Source organism: Vanacampus margaritifer, chromosome 1 (genome assembly GCF_051991255.1).
Source record: "Vanacampus margaritifer isolate UIUO_Vmar chromosome 1, RoL_Vmar_1.0, whole genome shotgun sequence".
NCBI lineage: Eukaryota > Metazoa > Chordata > Actinopteri > Syngnathiformes > Syngnathidae > Vanacampus > Vanacampus margaritifer.
Window position 1 is genome coordinate 23812981 of NC_135432.1, and position 19102 is coordinate 23832082.

At 38.9% G+C, this 19102-nt stretch overlaps 2 protein-coding genes across 4 annotated transcripts; both read right to left on the bottom strand.

Moving 5' to 3' along the window:
- Positions 1 to 2074: 2074 nt before the first annotated feature.
- On the bottom strand, positions 2075 to 9595 carry tas1r2.2 (taste receptor, type 1, member 2, tandem duplicate 2). The gene is made up of 6 exons (XM_077579115.1): positions 9426 to 9595; positions 8883 to 9189; positions 5473 to 6198; positions 5076 to 5282; positions 4772 to 4892; positions 2075 to 3007 (listed from the first exon to the last, which is right to left on the bottom strand). The coding sequence occupies exons 1-6, from the start codon at positions 9593 to 9595 to the stop codon at positions 2079 to 2081; spliced, it is 2460 nt and encodes an 819-aa protein (XP_077435241.1). The 3' UTR covers positions 2075 to 2078.
- A 947-nt stretch (positions 9596 to 10542) lies between these two features.
- rer1 (retention in endoplasmic reticulum sorting receptor 1) lies at positions 10543 to 18644 on the bottom strand. Of its 3 annotated transcripts, XM_077585612.1 has the most exons (8): positions 18500 to 18644; positions 17193 to 17274; positions 16310 to 16414; positions 15427 to 15523; positions 15112 to 15190; positions 14472 to 14607; positions 12300 to 12354; positions 10543 to 11051 (listed from the first exon to the last, which is right to left on the bottom strand). In XM_077585612.1, exons 2-8 carry the CDS (start codon positions 17271 to 17273, stop codon positions 11041 to 11043), a joined length of 564 nt encoding a protein of 187 aa, XP_077441738.1. In that variant the 5' UTR covers position 17274; positions 18500 to 18644; the 3' UTR covers positions 10543 to 11040. The 3 variants fall into 3 exon arrangements, with proteins under 3 accessions (XP_077441738.1, XP_077441723.1, XP_077441730.1); XM_077585597.1 differs by having other exon boundaries at positions 10543 to 12354; XM_077585604.1 differs by lacking the exon at positions 18500 to 18644 and adding an exon at positions 18016 to 18088 and having other exon boundaries at positions 10543 to 12354.
- Positions 18645 to 19102: the final 458 nt, after the last annotated feature.

The window sequence follows — 19102 nt, forward strand, 5'->3', positions numbered from 1 at the left end:
ACATGAATTAAGAGTGGATAAGATCACAGATGCGATTGAGGCATACAGTCACCCAATAACATTTTTATGGATTTTCCAAATATCTAATTGAATACAAAAAAGCCATATAGCAACATTAGCTACTGTAATTTTTCAAAAAAGACAGAGAAAAGTTGCAAACATGTTCCAAAATCTCCGTCATTTAACAAATGGAAGGGAAAACATTAAAAAAATACTGCAAACGTCTCAATAATAAAAATAATAATAATGCTGTGACTTCATAACAAATATGGAATTTGCACTGATAACGCTGAATGCAAAATTTGGCTAAAAGTTGAAATAATTAAAATACCAAATCATGGTGGCTGAATTAAGCAACGTGTGCGACGAATGGAAGTGGGAAATTGGTATGAAATTGTCAATTTGTTGGTGTCAGCATGGAGGTGTCCCCCCACGGCGCCATATGGCACGCTCAGTGGTACCATTTAGCAATTCGTTCCTACTTTCACGGTTCATTCTCCTCTTCTCCCCGTCCAGTATAGCAGTGAATAGCAGCAACAAAATCCAATTGAGACCCAGAAATGATCGCATACACCCCTGGGGGGGGAAACCTTTCCGCTCCCCTTAGTATTTTATTGTTGTTTGCAAGTTTACGCATACAAAATACATGTAGCCTGCGTGAAGTATCCAATACGCACATTATAATAGTAGAAGAAGAAGTAGGGAAATAGTGCTAGCAAGTGGTCAATATTTAAGTTGGAGATGGAAAAGCTCCTATAAGAGAGACAATAAACGACCACATAGGAGGACTTGTTGTCCTAAGATGGCTGTTACAACTGCACGGTGCAATTTAAATAAAAAGAAGTCAAGGGCAAAATGCACTATGCAAGTTTTAGATATAATTGCTATATACTTGTAGTTTTGAAATGATTCACCTGATCTTAAGCAAATAACATAAGCATGATTATAATGATTATAAAATATCTACCAACATCCAATCAATTACTCTAATTTAAATACAGCTAGTTTCACAGGAGTTTGCGTGATTTTGTATATTGTACACATTGACTTTGAAATAATACAATCAACATATGAGATATAGACTTTCAGCCTTAGTCAATGGACTACATGTTACAATTCCTAACGTGACCATTTTTAGTCAATAAGGGCCTCGAATTCTGAGATTCCTCCTTGGAAATGTTTTGCGATGCATGCCTTCACTTTAGCCACTTTTCATTTCCTAATATTTGTCTCACTGTAAGTCTTCTTAAATAATTTTGAGTCCCTGAAAAATGTATGAGGTCACAACACAGCTATTAAGTGCTTGCATTGGAAACAATTGTAGAAAAAAAATATTGGGAACAGGTATTCACACTGAAAAGACGCACTGAAAACCAAAACAGGCATTGGGGAAAAAAAGAGAGCAAGATTTCATTTGAATAATGTTGATATTATTCTGTTTTCCAATTTGAGATTTCCACTTCATGTCCATCTTTCTTTTTTATGGCAGTACTTTATTTTAGTCCAGTGTTATTTTTCCCTATTTTAACGCCCTGACTTTGTGAACATGATAAAGTGCATGTCAAGTCAACATGCAAATGTCTACTGGCCCCCATTAGTCTTAATGTATTCTGATTAATATTAGGTTGGTGGAATAATAATTAAGCAGATGCTGTTTTCAGCCATCTAAGGACTGGAGGTGGCTTGCAGTAATGTGAAGATGCCTTAATGTTCTTTTTTTGTTTTTATTTTTCTTAAATGTAGCCGTTATATGCCATCGAGTGTGTAAATTGTTTTTCTGCGAAAAAAAGCCATCTAAGGAGGCTGACATTTTACGTAACACCGCCCCCTGCTGTTCGCCGAAATTAATGTCAACGTGCTCTCGGGCTCGCCATGCAAACGTTTCAGCTCACGTTTTCTGTATTTCTGAATGACAAATGTCCTATTTTAGTGAAACCTCGTAAATGAAATATGAAAGACCACACTATCAAAGCTGTTGTAAAAGTAAAAAAACAAAACAACCTAAAAAGCACTGTCACTGTCTATTTCTGAACATACTGGAAATACCTTATTGTGAGGATGGTTGTCACTTCAGGCTACTACTGGCTAATTGTTTTGGTGTAATTCTGAATTATACCTTGGAAGTACTGTGGTGTGTTTTTGTGGGGTTGAAGTATGATGATGTAACATTTTGGGAGGAAATACCACAAGAGGAAGGAATAGAGGCTGGAGAGCACTGCCAGCGCATTCAGGCTTTGGACGAACTTGCCCCTATAAAGCATACAAATGGTCACAAAGACAACCCAGGTGAGGATGACCAGGAGCAAACAGAAGGTTATCGCTTTGGCCTCGTTGTAATTTTTGGGGAGGTCTTTGCCCATGTAGGAGAAAATGAAGCAGAGGGTGCACAAACACACAAGTAAAAATGTCGGACCAATGGCCGCCGGGGCGCTGATTTCACAGCTCAGGATGATTTTTTCCGGAGACCACACCGTCTCATTGTACGGCTTGGGCGGGTCAACCCAAAAGCTAATCAAATTCAGGACGCACTGCGTAACAAACATCCCCGTGACAACAAGCCACTGTCCGTGATATTTCATCCACCAGCCGTGTAGTTTGGGGAACTTGGCGGCCATTTTAAAAATGCAAACAATCTGGAACGCGCGCACCACAAAACACGCAAGGCACATCGAGAAAAGCAATGAAAAGGGCACGAAGCGCATGACGCATGAGAAAACGGAGGGCTTGCCAAAAAAGAAAACGATGCTCAGGCTGCTCAGACTGAGACAACCCAAAATGAGGAAGCACATGTGACCGCCAGCGGACCTGACCACTGGCGTGTTGTAGTTGACGGCAAAGATAACACACATGGCGAGGCCCAGGCCCAGCAAGAGCAAAGTCGCCACGATGATCAATATGGTGGTGCTGTCCTCAAATGAGACGTACTCCACTTGTCGCAAGGTGCAAGACGTGCTGGCTTCTGACGACCACTCCGTCTCCTTACAGTCCACACACATGTAAGCGTCCTCTGTGGTGCACACAAATACAGGAAGTCGCTCGTGAGTCGGCATCTTTAGCATTATCTTGAAACAGACCCCACAAATGAGAGATTGAACCCTATAAAGCCCGAAACATGAAATGTGTGAGAGATAAAATTCTGATTATTTGTAAATAGAGTATTTATTGGTCCTTTAAAAAAAGAAATTAAAAAAAAGAAAAGAAAATCAACTTCCACATATGACTTTTGATTTGTGTCATATTTGATACATCCGGTCACAACGCTTTAAATTCATACATTTATACCTGTCAAAAATATAATAATAAACAGACATATCAAGCATATTGGTATTTCCAAAAATCAGAAAGAACATTTCCCACTATTAATAAGTATAGGTGTCTCTCCTTTCTCAATTGGGGTGATCTTGCAAGGTCGCTGGAAAAGCCATCAGCTGTGTGATACTGCCCTCTAATGGATTATCTGTGCAATGCAATGCATGTGACAGATCATTTACAACAGGGTTTTAATGGGGAAAAAATATTATACTCATAAAATAGAGGGCTCAAAATGTCTTGTATTTAATATGACACACTGGGCTTTATAGGGTTACATAGAGGTTTCAAATGAGTTTTTTTTAAGGTTTTGAGTTCAAGTTAGCGTTTCTAGCCAGTGTTCGGGCAAAGTTAGGGTTTTAAGAAAGGGTTTTCCTAATTTATACTTTCCATCCTTTAAAAAAACAAACATTTTTGTTTGCGAAATAGAGGGAATAAAGCTGCACATCCCATATGGTAAATATAAATTAGAAAATACTTTTATTTATCTGTTATTTTAATTATTGAGCTTTATGTTTTATATAAAACATAAAAAAAATGTTACAGCTATGATTATTATTTTTTAAGTGCTTTAGAAGAAAAGTTGTGTTGATTTGAGTTGTACACATTGCCTCTGAATAAAGTTACAATAAAACTGATTTAAGGAGTTTTGGGATTGGTTGCATGGGAAAAAGCACTGGGACACAATTAAAGAGAGAGTTTGCAAATTTTCAAACCGCTAGTGAGATTTGCATGCAGTGTTATTTAACCAGTTCCACGAGCCCCCACCTCCTGAATTTCGTAAACAAACCGACTTTAGCCATGACTGCTACAGCATATTGCTGGCATGACTAGACTTATTCATGTTGAAATGTTGCAAAAGAGGTTTGATGATGTATTTTTGGGAAGATATGATGGAAACAGAGGCTGTGTCTTATTTTGTCATCATGTGGTTAACATGATGCTAATGCTAATGCTATTGAGTTTTCACATTTTACTATAACCAGTTGCTTAATTATTTTTAGACTTCGCAGTTAAGAATGTTAAAAATGTACTTACGGTAAGTTACAGTTGGAACAAATTTTGTTCATATTTTCTTTAATTCAAATTGCAAACATTTTCCTTTAAATAGAAAGAAATTGGTGGTTAACGAGCATTCCTGAATGGATTTTGTTGTACCGCTGAGCTTCCGCTGCACTATTAATGGTCATTCTAAATTGGCCTTCACAAACCGAACCCTTCCAGACAATCAGGTGGGAACAAGAATGCTAAAAATGCTAAAAGATAAAATATCATGAAAATTAAACTAGGTTAGGGTATAGCAACCACAATACAATTTAATGGGGGGAAAACAATACTTGAAGAAAAGTTGATCATATAATTGCCACCGATTATAATTGTTAGGGTTTAGCTAGTGATGTCTCCCAGTGAGAGTACATGTTTAAATATCAAATGACATGTCCCTTTGTTCAGACCTACTTACCTGTGACATTAATATAAGTTCCATTAGGACATTCCTCACAGGTGAAGCAACACTTGTGAATTCCGTCTTGCTTCTTTGCAAATCCAACTGGACATTTGTTAGAGCATCGTGATGTCGGCACCTGCACAAGACAAAGGGCAGAGCTGCTTCAGAAACATTAAAAAACAAACGTTTAAGTCAGTGATTCCCATTTCAAGGCCAGGTTGATTCTAACTGTGGGCCCTCTCAGCTAAAATACATAACAGATGAGGCGAAACAAATGCAGCTTATGTGATTAGAAAAGATTAGGAAATAAATATGCTACCTTCCAGCTTCCATGCCAGTGAATTTTGGTCTCGTCAATGACAAAGCCGAGTAAGGACTGAAATTCATAGAATCCAATCTCCTCTATCTCACCACTCTTGTTCCAGAAAACGATGGAATAGGATCCGAAATTGGGGTCCCCGCGCTCATTAAATTGAATGCTTTGGTTCAAAAGTGTAAAGTTGGATTTCTTCAGCTCCACCAGAACCTAAAAGAAGGAACGTAAAATTGCTGAATAACCCATGTAGAGGATTTTTTTTTTTATAATTACCAAGAAAGCATCTTTATCCGCAATAAAGTGCCACTTTTATGTCATATATGAAAGAACCAACACGTGAAAAACAACAACTATTCAAATTCTAATTCAAATTGTACAGTATGACAAAAAAGCCACTCACCTCGTAGGGAAAGACCGAAACATTTCCTCGACACGTGTGCGTCTCACATCGCAAGACGTTGTGTAAGGCGTGAGCGATGGCATACACGGCCGAATAAACGGAGAAAGAGTAGGACGGGTCCATGGAGATGATATCCTGTGCGCTCAGAGTCGAGCAGTTGCAAATCTGATTACAATACTGAAGCTGCTCTGCATCGTCACAATGACCTTTGCTTTGGGAAGCGAGGAGAAATTCGGTGAAACCAGGTATGGTCAACACAGGCTGAGACACTCCCAGTACCGTCCCAATTTGGTGGATTCCTTTGAGCTTGGGGAGCTTCTCACTTAAGGACCAGGTGTCGACGGCTAGCCACACCTTGTTTGTGACACCCACCTGCACCGCCGACTCAACGAGAGCCTCGGCCAGCAACTTGGGAGCAAAAACAACAATGGTTTCTATTCTCAGCATCTCAATATGTTGGAACATTTCAGAGTAATTTGAGTTTTGTTGGAGATCCATGGTAAGGGCCAGGCAAATTTCAGTATCTTTGATCATCTTCCTGAAGAGTGCCAGGCCGTCATTGCCATAAGCATCGTTGCTGTTCAGGAAGGCCACCCATTCCCATTTGAAGTGCTCCATGATGGCTACAATCACTTTCACGCTGTCCTCATTGGAATGCACGGTGCGCAGGAAAGATGAATATTTCGCTTTTTCTGAAAAGGCCGAGCTGGCAGCTCCGTAGCTGACCTGTTAAAAGAGCAACGGAAGCGTTGACACTTTTAAATCATAATGAAGTCTTTAAACCAAATATTTATGGGGGTAGGGAAGTGGGGCAAAGATTTGCGATGCTAAAGAATGTTGATTTCACGTCTGGGTTCATTCAAGGTCGCAGCTTATCCTAAACATGATCTTAACAGTCTTATTGGTTCTTAAAATAGTATTTATTTTTATATATATATATTTTTTTAAATACATTTTTATTTTGTATGTGGGTGAGTATGTGTATGTGCAAGTGCGTGTGAGTGTGTATTCATTAGTTCACCTAAAACCTATTAAAAAAGTCCCATAGCGTTCATCTAAACCGAACACTTCAGAACCCAGCCAGAGCCATGAGGCCGTCAGGAGACCCGAGGAAGGACCAAAGAAAAGAAAGAAAAGTGAAATCTGACCAGACACCACTCACCACGCCTCTTAAAATAGTCTTAATGGTCTTGTGGCAAGGACATTTTGAACGTCAATGGGGTAGATGCCACGGCCTTCCGAGTTCCGGGTTTCACACATCAGCGTCATTTCCGGCCACTGATGGCCGTGTTCCAACACTCGCACCCCCACCCCTGCACGCAGGGCGTCTCAACTCTCTGAAATGCTTCAGACAACTGAGACAGACACACTAGTGCACTACACACACTCACCCGTCAACGGGAACGCGCAACCGGGGTTGGGGGGGGGGGGTTAAAGGTGGAAGCGCAAGTACTGGGATGCAGCCCACACATCTCAAACAGGAAACAGAAACAAAGCTGACGTGTGAAAACCAGGAAGTCGTAAGTCCCGCCTTCTACATGGCATACACCCCATTTGTCTGCCCTCAACTTAAAGCTGCTGAACACTGCAAATTGCCTTTCAAATCGCTACTGCCACCTGTGGCCAAAAAATGAAACTACACACCCAACTTCTTCACCACTGATCTGTAAATATGACTGGATAGCCGATAGCCCATTCACGCCCGTGCAAGCCGTTGAAGCCACAGGGCGGCCCATCTTACTCCTCCCATCTCGGGAGCACTATAAACTATATGCATACGTACAGATTAGACATATACAGATCATAGGCTCTTAGTATAGAACCGGGGGGGGGGGGGGGGCTTTGTGGTGGGGTGGTTACTGTTTTTTAACAAGTGGACTGTATGTGCTGCTTTGAAGGCTCACTTTTTCGTTTATTGCTCAGTTCCTTAGACCCCAATAAGCGAAGTGCGCATCTCGGCTAAACTATTTTACATCCATTGAAAATGAATTGGATCTAATGGAATGAGCTCTGATTTTTCAACCGCTAGAAAGTTGCTGTTTTTTTCCCTTCTACTTTAATGTATTTTAAACATGCATAGTGCATAGAATGTGGTTTACTGACTTCAGGGGGTTGACTTGCAAGCTTAAGGTGTACAGTTACACAAAGACTGACACAACTCTAATCTCCGCTATTCAAATGACGGCTAGTTTGGTAGCCTCACTTTTTTTCCCCCACGCATGCCCAAACGTAATGCACACTTACCTTATATAAGATTAGGCAGAGGCATCTTTTGCTGAATTAGTTGTAATTCTTTAATAATAAAAAAATACAAGTTTCCTCCTGTAAACATCATTATGCATTTAATTTAAAAACGTATTTAAGGCAAGTTGGAAAATGTCTGAAGTCCTCTAGTTTATGGTTGACAAATTTAAAACATCAAAAATCATGCTGTCTATACCAAGTACTGTCTCAAATGTTCTCCAATTTCAATACTGTAAATGTATAGGATTGTTTGCCGAGAAACGTTTCTTGGGATTAGCAATATGGCGACCTCGCGGCTTCAAAAGTCTTGGCCTATCGGCTTATCAGTAATATATACAGATCAGTGTTCTTCACGTACACAATGCGCACATGACATCGCATCTATAGACAGGGTGTGGGAAATTCAAACCCGGAATCCAATCCGAAAAAAATATTGGCCAGAGGCTTGCAGGAGTATCCATTGTGAACAGCTAAGGTGTTAATCTACTAACTAGAAGATATTTCAGTCATAAACGGTCAAATAAAAAAGCTATTGTGAAGATATTTGTGGGCAAATTGATAAATAGATCAACTTTAACTCATTCACTGCCATTGACGGCTATAGACGTAAAAAATTCATTTGAAGTATTTCTATTTCACATTTTTCCCCCACTTTTGTTAACAAGAGTATGAAAACCTAGAAAAAATGTATTGTACATTTAGAACAGATATAATGTTTGTGATTAATCTTGAGTTTAAATAATTAATTAAGCAAAAAAGAAAATATTTTTCAAAAAATTAGAGGCATCAGACGATATTTTTTTTTAATTGTAATTAATCGCAAGACTTCAATAGTTAACACATGACTAATCACATTTGATCTGTTCTAAATGTACACTACATTTATTTCTAGGTTTTCATACTCTTGTTAACAAAAATGGGAAAAAAAGTGAAACTAATAGAAATAGTTCAAAATGAATTTTTGACGTCTATAGCTGTCAATGGCAGTTAATGAGTTAAGGTAACGGAGGTAAAAGTTCAGATCAGTACATTGTTTTTGTTTGTCAATTATAATTTCAATTTTCTCCAAATGCATCTGGAGAGATCACAGTATGTACAAATTCTTGCGTATACACTTCTGAACGGCGACTGTATAAACAATTTGAGTGTGGTAGTTGTAGCATCACCAGTGGAATGAGATCCATCATGAAGAGTGGCGCTACAGTCAGCGTGTCGGTGCTTGTAAACGGGCCCACCACTCCCACCACTTTGGAGCTTGCTGACAGATGCGTGTGTTCTTCACTCCAAGGTCGGATCAATCCGTTGGCTGAAATGAGGTCAAAAATTCCGGGGAAATTCTCTGAAATTGAGCAGTGGTCAAATATCTTGTAGCCCAGGGACACGTTGGGCAAGAGTTGGCTGGAGTTATTGATCTGCTCCACGGAGAATCGCATCAGCTGAAACCGCCGATAACTTGACAGACTGAAGGCTTGGCTGGAAGGAGAAGACAACTTTTCATCATCAAAAATTAATAACAGAGTTCAATATGATCAAGTACACCTGTCAACCACAAAAGCAATTTTAAACATTAATGGAATATCTCCGAAGATGTACCGAATGAAATGATTTTGTTAATGTTATTTATGACATGCATGTTCTATAGTATCCGAAACACACAAAGGCAAATACTGATGGTTTTAATTTTTTTTGCTAAATGTTTGGAGACTTACCTGGAGCAGTGAATGACTTCTGGTCTCTCGTGGCTGACAGAGCTACTCGTGTGAATGTCAAAAAGTCCACCCATCAAATAGTCTCCATTCAGGTTGAAGGGAGAGTCGCACTGAGACCATGTGTGTAAAACACATCCCATCAGATACACAGAGACAAGAAAATGTCTCATTCTTTTCATTTCCATTTTCCAAGCCTGTGTAACCGGTCAGTATGAGTATGAGGTCAGTACGCTTCTGCTTTTTAACAAGTAACACGATACTTCTATTGGCAAAACCCATGTGATCATTTTCATGCCCCTTGGAATGGATGATTAGAAATGGTATTTGTATCTGTAAATGATGCGGGATTCACAAATCAGTATGCAAAGACAATTTTGGGCTGGCAGTGAAGACTCTGGTCTGACCTGATCTGGTCAAAACAATCTCAGCATAAGGAAACGATGTTGTTAATTAACTTTGGTCAAAAGCTGTTTTTTTCCCCCTCCTTCAGAGTTCAAACACAGGAGGAATGCACAAGGAACAGCAGTGGCATCTTAAAGTTAGATGACGTTAAAGAACACACAAGTCGACACAAGGTCACAATCAAATTCAACAACTCAACCAGTCAGCCACGGCACATATATTTACAAATGTGCTGCGCACCAACACAAATCATTTGCAAGCACCCCCCCGCATGACAACACTTTACTTCAGATTCTCTTATCCCGCATGACAACACTTTACTTCAGATTCTCTTATTGTGGCCAGTACTACTAAATTGAATTCATAGGAAGATGTTTTATAAGTGCAGAATTCACAGAAATGTGCCCCTTATCAACCCCTCCCCCCCCAAATAAACAGCAGATTGGCATTTTTCTTTTCCTTTGACAATGATAGGACATTGCAACTGTTACAAATGTTGTCAGAAGAATACACAGAATTTGGTTGCAACTTTGTACAGATGTCTTTGCTCACTAGATATCAATTCATGGATATTTGTGTTACACCATTCAAGTTAAATTGGCAAAAAAATATTGTCATGTCTTTTATGATAACAATCATTTGTCCATTTGAAAAGTGCTAAAATGAGGTGGAAAAAAAATCAGCACATAAAAGATAAAGCACATCTGTATCTGTGTACTGTTTCAAGGGACATATCATTTTAATAGCATTTGAAGTGGAAAAAAATAACACTTAAGTTATTAAAACCAAGTTTTGAACAGTTACACAAGAAAACAATAACATGCACATCATGAGAAACAGATTGAAAGCATCAAATCAAGAACTAAATTAACCAGTTCTGCTTTTAACAATTTCAGCTGAAATTTATTTAAACACTAGCAAATCCTTATCCATCATAGTTGAAGGGGAGAAAACAAAAATAAATCTCAAATGTCATATTTAAAGATATATATATGTACAAATCTTTTCAACAACCCTTTGAAAGCAACTTTTTACAGGAAATATGTTTTGTTCCCTTACAACAGTGCTGACCAAAGTTCAGTAAGGGCAAGAGTTCCGAGGATTTTGGAAAACAATATATATAAAAAAATGTCATCAGGGATACAAAAAAAAAAGTGTGATCGCCACCCACTTCATCCATTTGACATAATAAAAGCCCTCAATCTCAGTTTTCTTATGTTTCCTCTGCAAAAGAAAGAACAACAGTTTGCTTGGAATGACTGTCACTTTTTATGAAGAACAAACAGGTTATAAATGAGTACAAGAGCAAGTTTACACTAATCTAATTGATGGCACCCAGACATTTCAAACAAGACTGACTTTTGCTTCTCCCAGAGACTCCCGTGCTCAGAAAACATGGCCGAGCCCCACTGAGAACCAGCCATCAAATTCATTCACTGATTATTAAACCAATCCATAATAGAGTCAAACACAAATGCAGCCACCTCGGAACGGAGGCCATTACAAACTGCTTTTGAGTGCCCCTTTTGAAAACAATGTGAGCTGTCCATAAATTAGAAATCGGAGGTCAAGCAAATTCATGGACTTGCCATTTCAAGCAAAATGCCCTCCTTTTTTTGTGTGTGTGTGTTTGTGTTACTTATATGTGCATCCAATAACGTATGAGTGAGCATTCAACATATCAATACATAACTCGATATTAAGAACTGAAAATAGTCAATTGAAGTCTTTCATCAATCAATTGAAAAAATCTAAGAAGGGGTGAAAGGGGTCTAATTTAATCTTGAATTTGCATTCAAATGAAATGCGACAAATCCAAATTTAGCTCCGAGGACGGTCATCTGATAAATTTGCGAGCAGGGGCACATTATTTTCATAGAGATGAAAATTGTTGAATCTAAAAACTGGTTTGTCGCCTATGCTTCTTCTGTCTACTTAATCATGTAATTATTGGCACTACTGTCTTTTTCACATGATGAAGCAAACAACTTGCAGACACAATATACTAATCAAAAACCATGGGGGGGCTAACATGGGGCGATGTTTCCAAATTATCTGAAAATGTAGCAAATGTTTGTCATCGTGGTTCTTGCTGACCTCGTTCATAACCAGTGGGCTTCAAAAGGCAAAAGGCAGCACCGAGTCTCACTAACTACTAACAAATGTTGGCCAAATCTAAATTTAGGATTAGAGCCCTCTAAAGAACTCCCCCCCACCCCCACTCCCTTCAATCGCAGCGGACAAAGGCAACACTATCAGACCTCTTTGATCGGCGCCGTTAGTATGCTCTTACAACACTGTCAAACGTGGATCAAAGCGGTCTTCTTTTTATTCTTGTCATGTAACTGTCCTCTTACAAAAATGATCGAAGCCCCTGTCTCTCCATCGACCGTCAATGCTATATTAATTCAAACAAGGACAAAAGGAAATGGGAGTTCTAACTAGCAAAAGGTTTCCCTGTTTCTTCCTTGCCTTTGTATGTCCTCTTCCCATGCGTGAATGGTAGGTATCTATACTTGATCATATGCTGGAAAAAAAAGAGGGGGGGGGCAGTTAGTAAGCACCGTGTAATGGACGCATACTACTAGTTCAGAAGTCTTCAAGGCATAACATATTCTGGGGAAACACTGTACACCCGATTCAACAGAACCACACAAATTTATTTACTCAAAACAAATAAGCAAACCAAATGTGCACTTAATGTTCATTTATCTAAAAAATTAATAATAAATAATGTAGTCTTTAAAAGGGTTTTGAGGTTTAAGAATTAGTTTGAAGAATACCATTCAATCTACCAAATCAATTACATATTAACAAAAACTTTCCTCCTGATCCCAGTACCACTTTTTTTCAGACAGAGTACGAGCATGAGCACAACTTATTATTTTAGATTTGAATATCCGACGATACCAAAGTACTGATAACAGATGCCATTACGTGTAACAATTGAAAAAAATTGGTGTGATAAAATTTTAACATTTTCAGAACACAATAGTGTCTGTCCACAGTTTATGTTATTTCTGAGTCAATGTTATTAAGCGTGTAGAGATGTAGTTAATTACGCTGCACCTTCACAAGTGCACTTTCGCCAGATTGAGAGAGATGAGTTGGTGCCATTTTTCTCTTGAATTTTCACACCGTAAGTGAAATTATTAGTTATTTTTTTTAATGTAGGGTCTCTTTGATTCTCGACAAAGAAAGATAAATGTCGGTGCAATCACGTCAAAATAGAAAATCCATGGCAAATGGAACCCTAAACACAGTGCGTGATCTGCAGTGCAGGGAGGAGCATGACGACGCCTTCTCTTTGTGACAATCGCCGCTGCCATGAACAGACAGAGGAGTGCCAAGTTTACACCAGCTTTCTATAGACGTTATTTGCATCTTTCAAGCTGCAATTGCGCTGGTGAGAATGAATTAGACGGTGTTTATCAATAGGGATCATTTGACAGAGGCATTGCATTTCTCAGACAATTATACGCATATTACCTCATTTAAAAATGCGCAAATACCACCGGCGCAACGAGACACATTCTGCTTGGCAGCGTCGAAAGAAATGTCACCATCTGCATGTGCTTTATGAAAGAGACGCTCCATTTTGAACAGTTATCACCACGCAAAAGCAAGACAAACCTTTAGTAGATTCGGCCCTGAGTTTACGAATGGTCGGAGTGAAGCAGAGCACGCTCGGAGCATATTTCCGAACAGGGAAGTCCAAGCTCTACCGTGGCTTGGTTTTTGCAACCAATACTCTGCAGCGATTTATGTTTTTTTCTTCTTCATAAACATTTACTGAGTGACATATATACAGTATACTGTATAGCAAAGTCTTCAAGCTATCTTAGCTTGCTAGGTGCTAACAAACAGACCGCACGTTTACAACACATTCCTCAGCAGAGATCAAGACAGAGTTAAAATGTTGTGATAATCGTGTTAAATCGTTAACTTTTTGTTCAAAATTACTTGACCGCTTATGCAAAAAAAAAAAAGAAAAAGAAAAAAGAATGATTGTGTCACTAAAGATAATATGGCACATTCATCACATCTGCCTGGAATTTACAATCAGAGGTTAATGTTATGACCCACTGAATACGAAACAGAGAAAAACTACCTGATATAAAAGGTCTGAGCATATCCTTGTACTTTTTGTGGGTGCAAAGCAGTTGCGTCGTAGTTTTGCGCTAGCCACTGTGCTCGTCTTTCACTCCTCACTGTCTTCCGCCTGGTTGAGAATCGCTGCCGGCAGCCGAAAGAATGATCTCATATCCCTTTGACCGTTTAGAGCATCCGTAGGCCGCGCACAAGTTCACCATAGCATTGGTCGCTGATTCATCAACTGTTTGACCTATTTTCTAGGTCACACTGATTGTTTTTTTAATTCACTTTCATTGACGTCCCTGCCCTCCACCGCAAGGGGCGCACTTCTTTTATTTTTGTTTTGGAAGCCTCGAAAAAGTTACACTACGGGAGTTCAAATGAACTCCCACAAATTTAACTCGACAATTTTAACTCTCCAATTTTTGCTGTATACAAGGTCTTGTGTATGTTTTATTTAAAAGCAATAAACAGTTCAATTCCAGTGTAATCGAAATGGAACTTTAAGGCACAGTGGGAGTTTTTGTCAACATGTGTTTGTATCTTTACCTTGATCTGCCTCTTCATGGTGATGCAGAAGAGCATGATGAAGTACATTACAAGTATAGGCCAGAACACTGGCACATTGAAGGCTTCAAAAAATGTGCAAATCATGGCAATGACAATGCCTTTTGTTGCTGAATGCCTGTCAACAAAAGAGTTCATTTAAGAACAATGAAAACAAATTCCAACTCATATACTGAATACTGTCAAGACAGATTGTTAATCACATGCATAGTGTGGAGAGTGTGAAACAACCTACAATGCCCAAACAGGATTTCATTATTACAAAGGTTGCAAATAGCTCTGCTAATAATATGTTTCTAAATGTAAATGTTTGTATATGTTTTTTTTTAAATTGTTGGGACACACTACAGATGTAAACAAAGATGACCCTTTCTAGCATCAGTATGCTGATGCAAAACAATACTTTTGTTTGGCTACACATGGTGACCTGCTTTTTGCATCAAACATGGCCGTGCAAGGAAGGTTTTAAGTTGCACATTCGTGGAACACTACATAGACTGCTGCATGACCTAAGACTAGCAATGGTAATGATAACACATTATGTATATTTTAAAATTCCAACGTGAAGTTTACCAATGGTAATCTGTGAAAGGAGGAGTTAGTCACCATGAGCTGGACTTACCAGAATTTGAACTCAGGCAACCTCCTGATGAAAGGACGGAATTCTTCATTCTGCTTGGTAGGAAGGGCAGGGCCCTCATCTATAGAGAAGGCAGAGTGACGAGTGGTTAACAATTGAAAGTAACTTATGATTCAAACACATAATATACGTGGCAACCCCTGGTAATATTTTTTTTTAACCGGCGATATTAAAAAAACAAAACAAAAAAACAAGTGATTTCAATATTAACTACCGGTATTTAAGGTAAAAAAAACGATTGCATCCTACTAATAAGAAAATAAAAATAATAATAAAATAAACAGTAAGTAAACTTGCCTTCGTCAAGGAGTGAAGGATCCACTTTTGGTGATAGAAAAGCAATGAACAGGTTCAGATGGTAGATTCCCAAGGCATATGTAACTATATACCAACCCTGCAAAAGCAGTGCAAGATCAAATTAAAGGCTCTATTTGCAAGTACGTCACACCATTATCATGGTGCCATAAATAAGAACATGTAAACATCAGGCATATAGACACTGCAAGGCAGATGGAATGGCAAGACTCATGGTTGGCCAGAGTATTCAGATGTGGTTTGAAAGGAAAAACTGCCAGTTTGTAAACTTATACAAATAAAGTTCCTTGGCAGTTTTGTTTGAACTGGATGGTGTTTGTTAAATGAAAATGAAAGAATAGCAGAGAAATAACAGTGAAGAGGACTTACCCATACTCTTTCACTTTCAATTTGGCAAGCAGTCCCTTGTTAATAGTTACACAGGTCTTAAGCTTGTTGTCAAGGTGGAGTTGTGTTTGAGGTTTGTTTAGATATGCACCAAGTATGAGTTAAGGTATGCAGTCAAAAGAAGTTTTTTTTTGGCTGATGGAGGGAATCATTAACTTAAGAGATGTGAACCACTGGATAAAAAGTGAAATACATCAACATGCGTAGCTTAGTCTTATACTAGTGGCCCTGATATAGCCTGTTACAAGCTGAGAGCCTTAGTCAAGTATATTCTAAGCCTTTTACTATAGAGTAATCAGGTAAGGAGATCATCCTCAAGATAGGAAATAACTTAACTAAAGAAGATCAAATGTAAGGCAGCAGCAAAAACTGTTTTTTACTGAGATGCATGACTTGTTTTTAGTTTGTTGACTTAAGCAAGTCACCTCACAAATTTAGTATGCTTTCAGTAAATAAGTGCTCAGAAAATAAATATTACCTGCAGTATGTACACTCTGATCATGTACAGCGCGGTAAGTAGAAGTGTGGAGGCCCATCGCACCGCAGAGTATGGTGTTGATTTGTCTAGCCATGACTGATAGATCTGTTGCGCACGAGACAAAACAAGAAGTGGATGTTACCAACAGAGACTATCCAACTCTAGAGAGATAAGATACAGCAGGGTCTATGAGAAATATATTGTGGCAATTTAGTTATTATCCATTCTGAACATTTCCAGAGCATTAAGCGGAATAGCTCTTTATTCTAAATATTTAGAAGCTCTAATGAATTTAAGCGTTCATCCTCATTAATGTAAAATGTTTAACAATGGACAATATGCAACAGTGCAGTGTGCATTGTTTGTGTAAATAAACTACATGTTGTTAATTTTCACTACCATCACGCATCACTTCCTTTACCATAGGTGTCAAACTCCGGTCCTCGAGGGCCGCAGTCCTGCAGTTTTTGGATATTTCCGTTCTCCAACACAGCTGATATATGATCAGCTCATCAGCAAGCTCTGCATAAGCCTGATAACGATCCTGCTGATTGAAATCAGCTTGTGTTGGAAGAGGGAAACCTCCAAAACCTGCAGGACTTCGGCCCTCAAGGACCGGAGTTTGACACCTATGAACTAGAGCAGAGGTGGGCAATCTCGGTCCTCGAGGGCCGGAGTCCTGCAGGTTTTGTAGGTTTCTCACTTCCAACACAAGCTGATTCCAATCAACAGGATCGTTATCAGGCTTATGCAGAGCTTGCTGATGAGCTGATCATATATCAGCTGTGTTGGAGAAGGGCAACACGCAAAACCTGCAGGACTGCGGCCCTCGATGCCCACCTCTGAACTAGAGCGTTTTGCTGGCAAGTTTATGACATGTCACCTGTCCAACCCGTGTGAAAAAGGCAGCAACTACAGATGTTTTTCCATGGATTGACTCCCCAGCGCTGTCCCCTTCTGACATTCTGTATGGAAAGGTGAAAAAAAGAAGAAGCAACATTTTAATCATGAACGAATGTATCTTTATCTGGTAGTGTTTTGAATACACAGACAGTACACAGTGAAAATCTTTTCCAAAGAGTGCAGTAGTTTTCACAAAAAGAGGACGTGATCCGGACCACTTCAATAACAATATTTCGACTAAAAAACAAAACTGAGATGTTTTGATGACAATAAACAAGGTTTATTGTAACCTAATAGCTCCAGTAGTTTGTGGGCAGGACATGTGAAAAAGAAGTACAAACTAGGATATAATAATGAGGACCGAATGTGATGGAAATATCGATACAGTTAATAGAAGACTTGAACAACCAGATGAATACGCTCCATAAAGTGGAATCATAAGTTTCGCAAAACCTGCGTTTGTAGACATTTGACTTAACATAGGCTAATCAGACATCCTATTTAAACAAAAATTAAACTACGCGATGAAGAGGACGTCAACAAATTTATAGACTGTGTTCATGTTGAATTCAACGCATCGCATCACCAAAATCATATTAAAGTCAGGAGATTGCTGTTGTACAATGTATCATTAGCTAATAAAATCCCGACAGAAAGAGTCTGCTTGTGAAATGCTAACGTTTGTGTAGGTAACATTGCCTGGAGATAATCGATCAGCAGCCATTTGATCCAACTAAAACAAGAGGAAAGCATAATACCGATATAAACGTTTTCAAGTGTAAAAGAAGTGTCGTGTTACTCACATTAGCTTACGGAATGAAACCAGCTAACTAGCCATAAATGCACATTGACCTTTGGCCAATATCGACAATTGTATGGGTGATGTAGTTTTTAAAGTTTTTTTCCCCCTCGGATTGTAGCGCTAGAAAATACAGAATAAAACTACATTTCCCACTTGTTACCCACTAAACAACCAGCCAGCGGTAATGTAGTTCTCGTGACACACTGCTCCGGTTTCAATACATGTGCACAATGAAAACTTTGAACTACAAATCCCAGAAAACATCGATGCAATGTGACAACTCACTTCCGGAAAAACGGAACGCTTCTGCGGTGCTAGCTAGTCAGCTAGCTATAACCGCTAAATTATTTACATTAGAACAGTATTTATTGGTTTATTGAATGAATGTCATACATAATATATTGTTAAATATAACATCATGTGCATGCGCCGTGACTATTTTAACAAACGGTCCGTAAATTGACAAAAAATGAGTATTTTCTTACCTGATATAGCCGCTGTGTCACTACCCGGCTCTACCTCTGCTAGTAGACAGCCACACGAACCAAACTGATGCGAACACGTCAGTACTTCCGCAAGGCTTGGAGTTTACGGCAGACCAGACGAATAGAACCCCGAAAACTAGCAGTCCGATCCAAGTAAAATCGGTTTATTGAGCTCTTTTGCACATTACTCTTTTAATCCAAGGGTTTTCAAAAACAGGGCTTGGATGTAGGCATGTTTGAGAAACTGTGACTTCCGTTGATGTGTAGGCAGTGTCAGTGAAGTGCCCTGCGAGTCCACTCAAAAAGTGTGCCTAAATTCAATTAAAAAGTATTGCACATAAAAGTGATATAAAAATTGTACCTAAATAAATGTTTGGTAACAAACATGTCAAAATGATTAAATGCAACCATTAATTTTCAAAATCCACCCACACCCCCTTTCTAAATAAATAAATATAGAAATAAATAAGGGGGCATCATGTGATCACATCAACGGTGCTATTCACGCCACTCAGTTTAAGCCACTGTAACATTTTGCCCAGTGTAAACATTAACACTACACTGACTGGAAAGATACCGCAAATGGAGACTCACTGACAATTT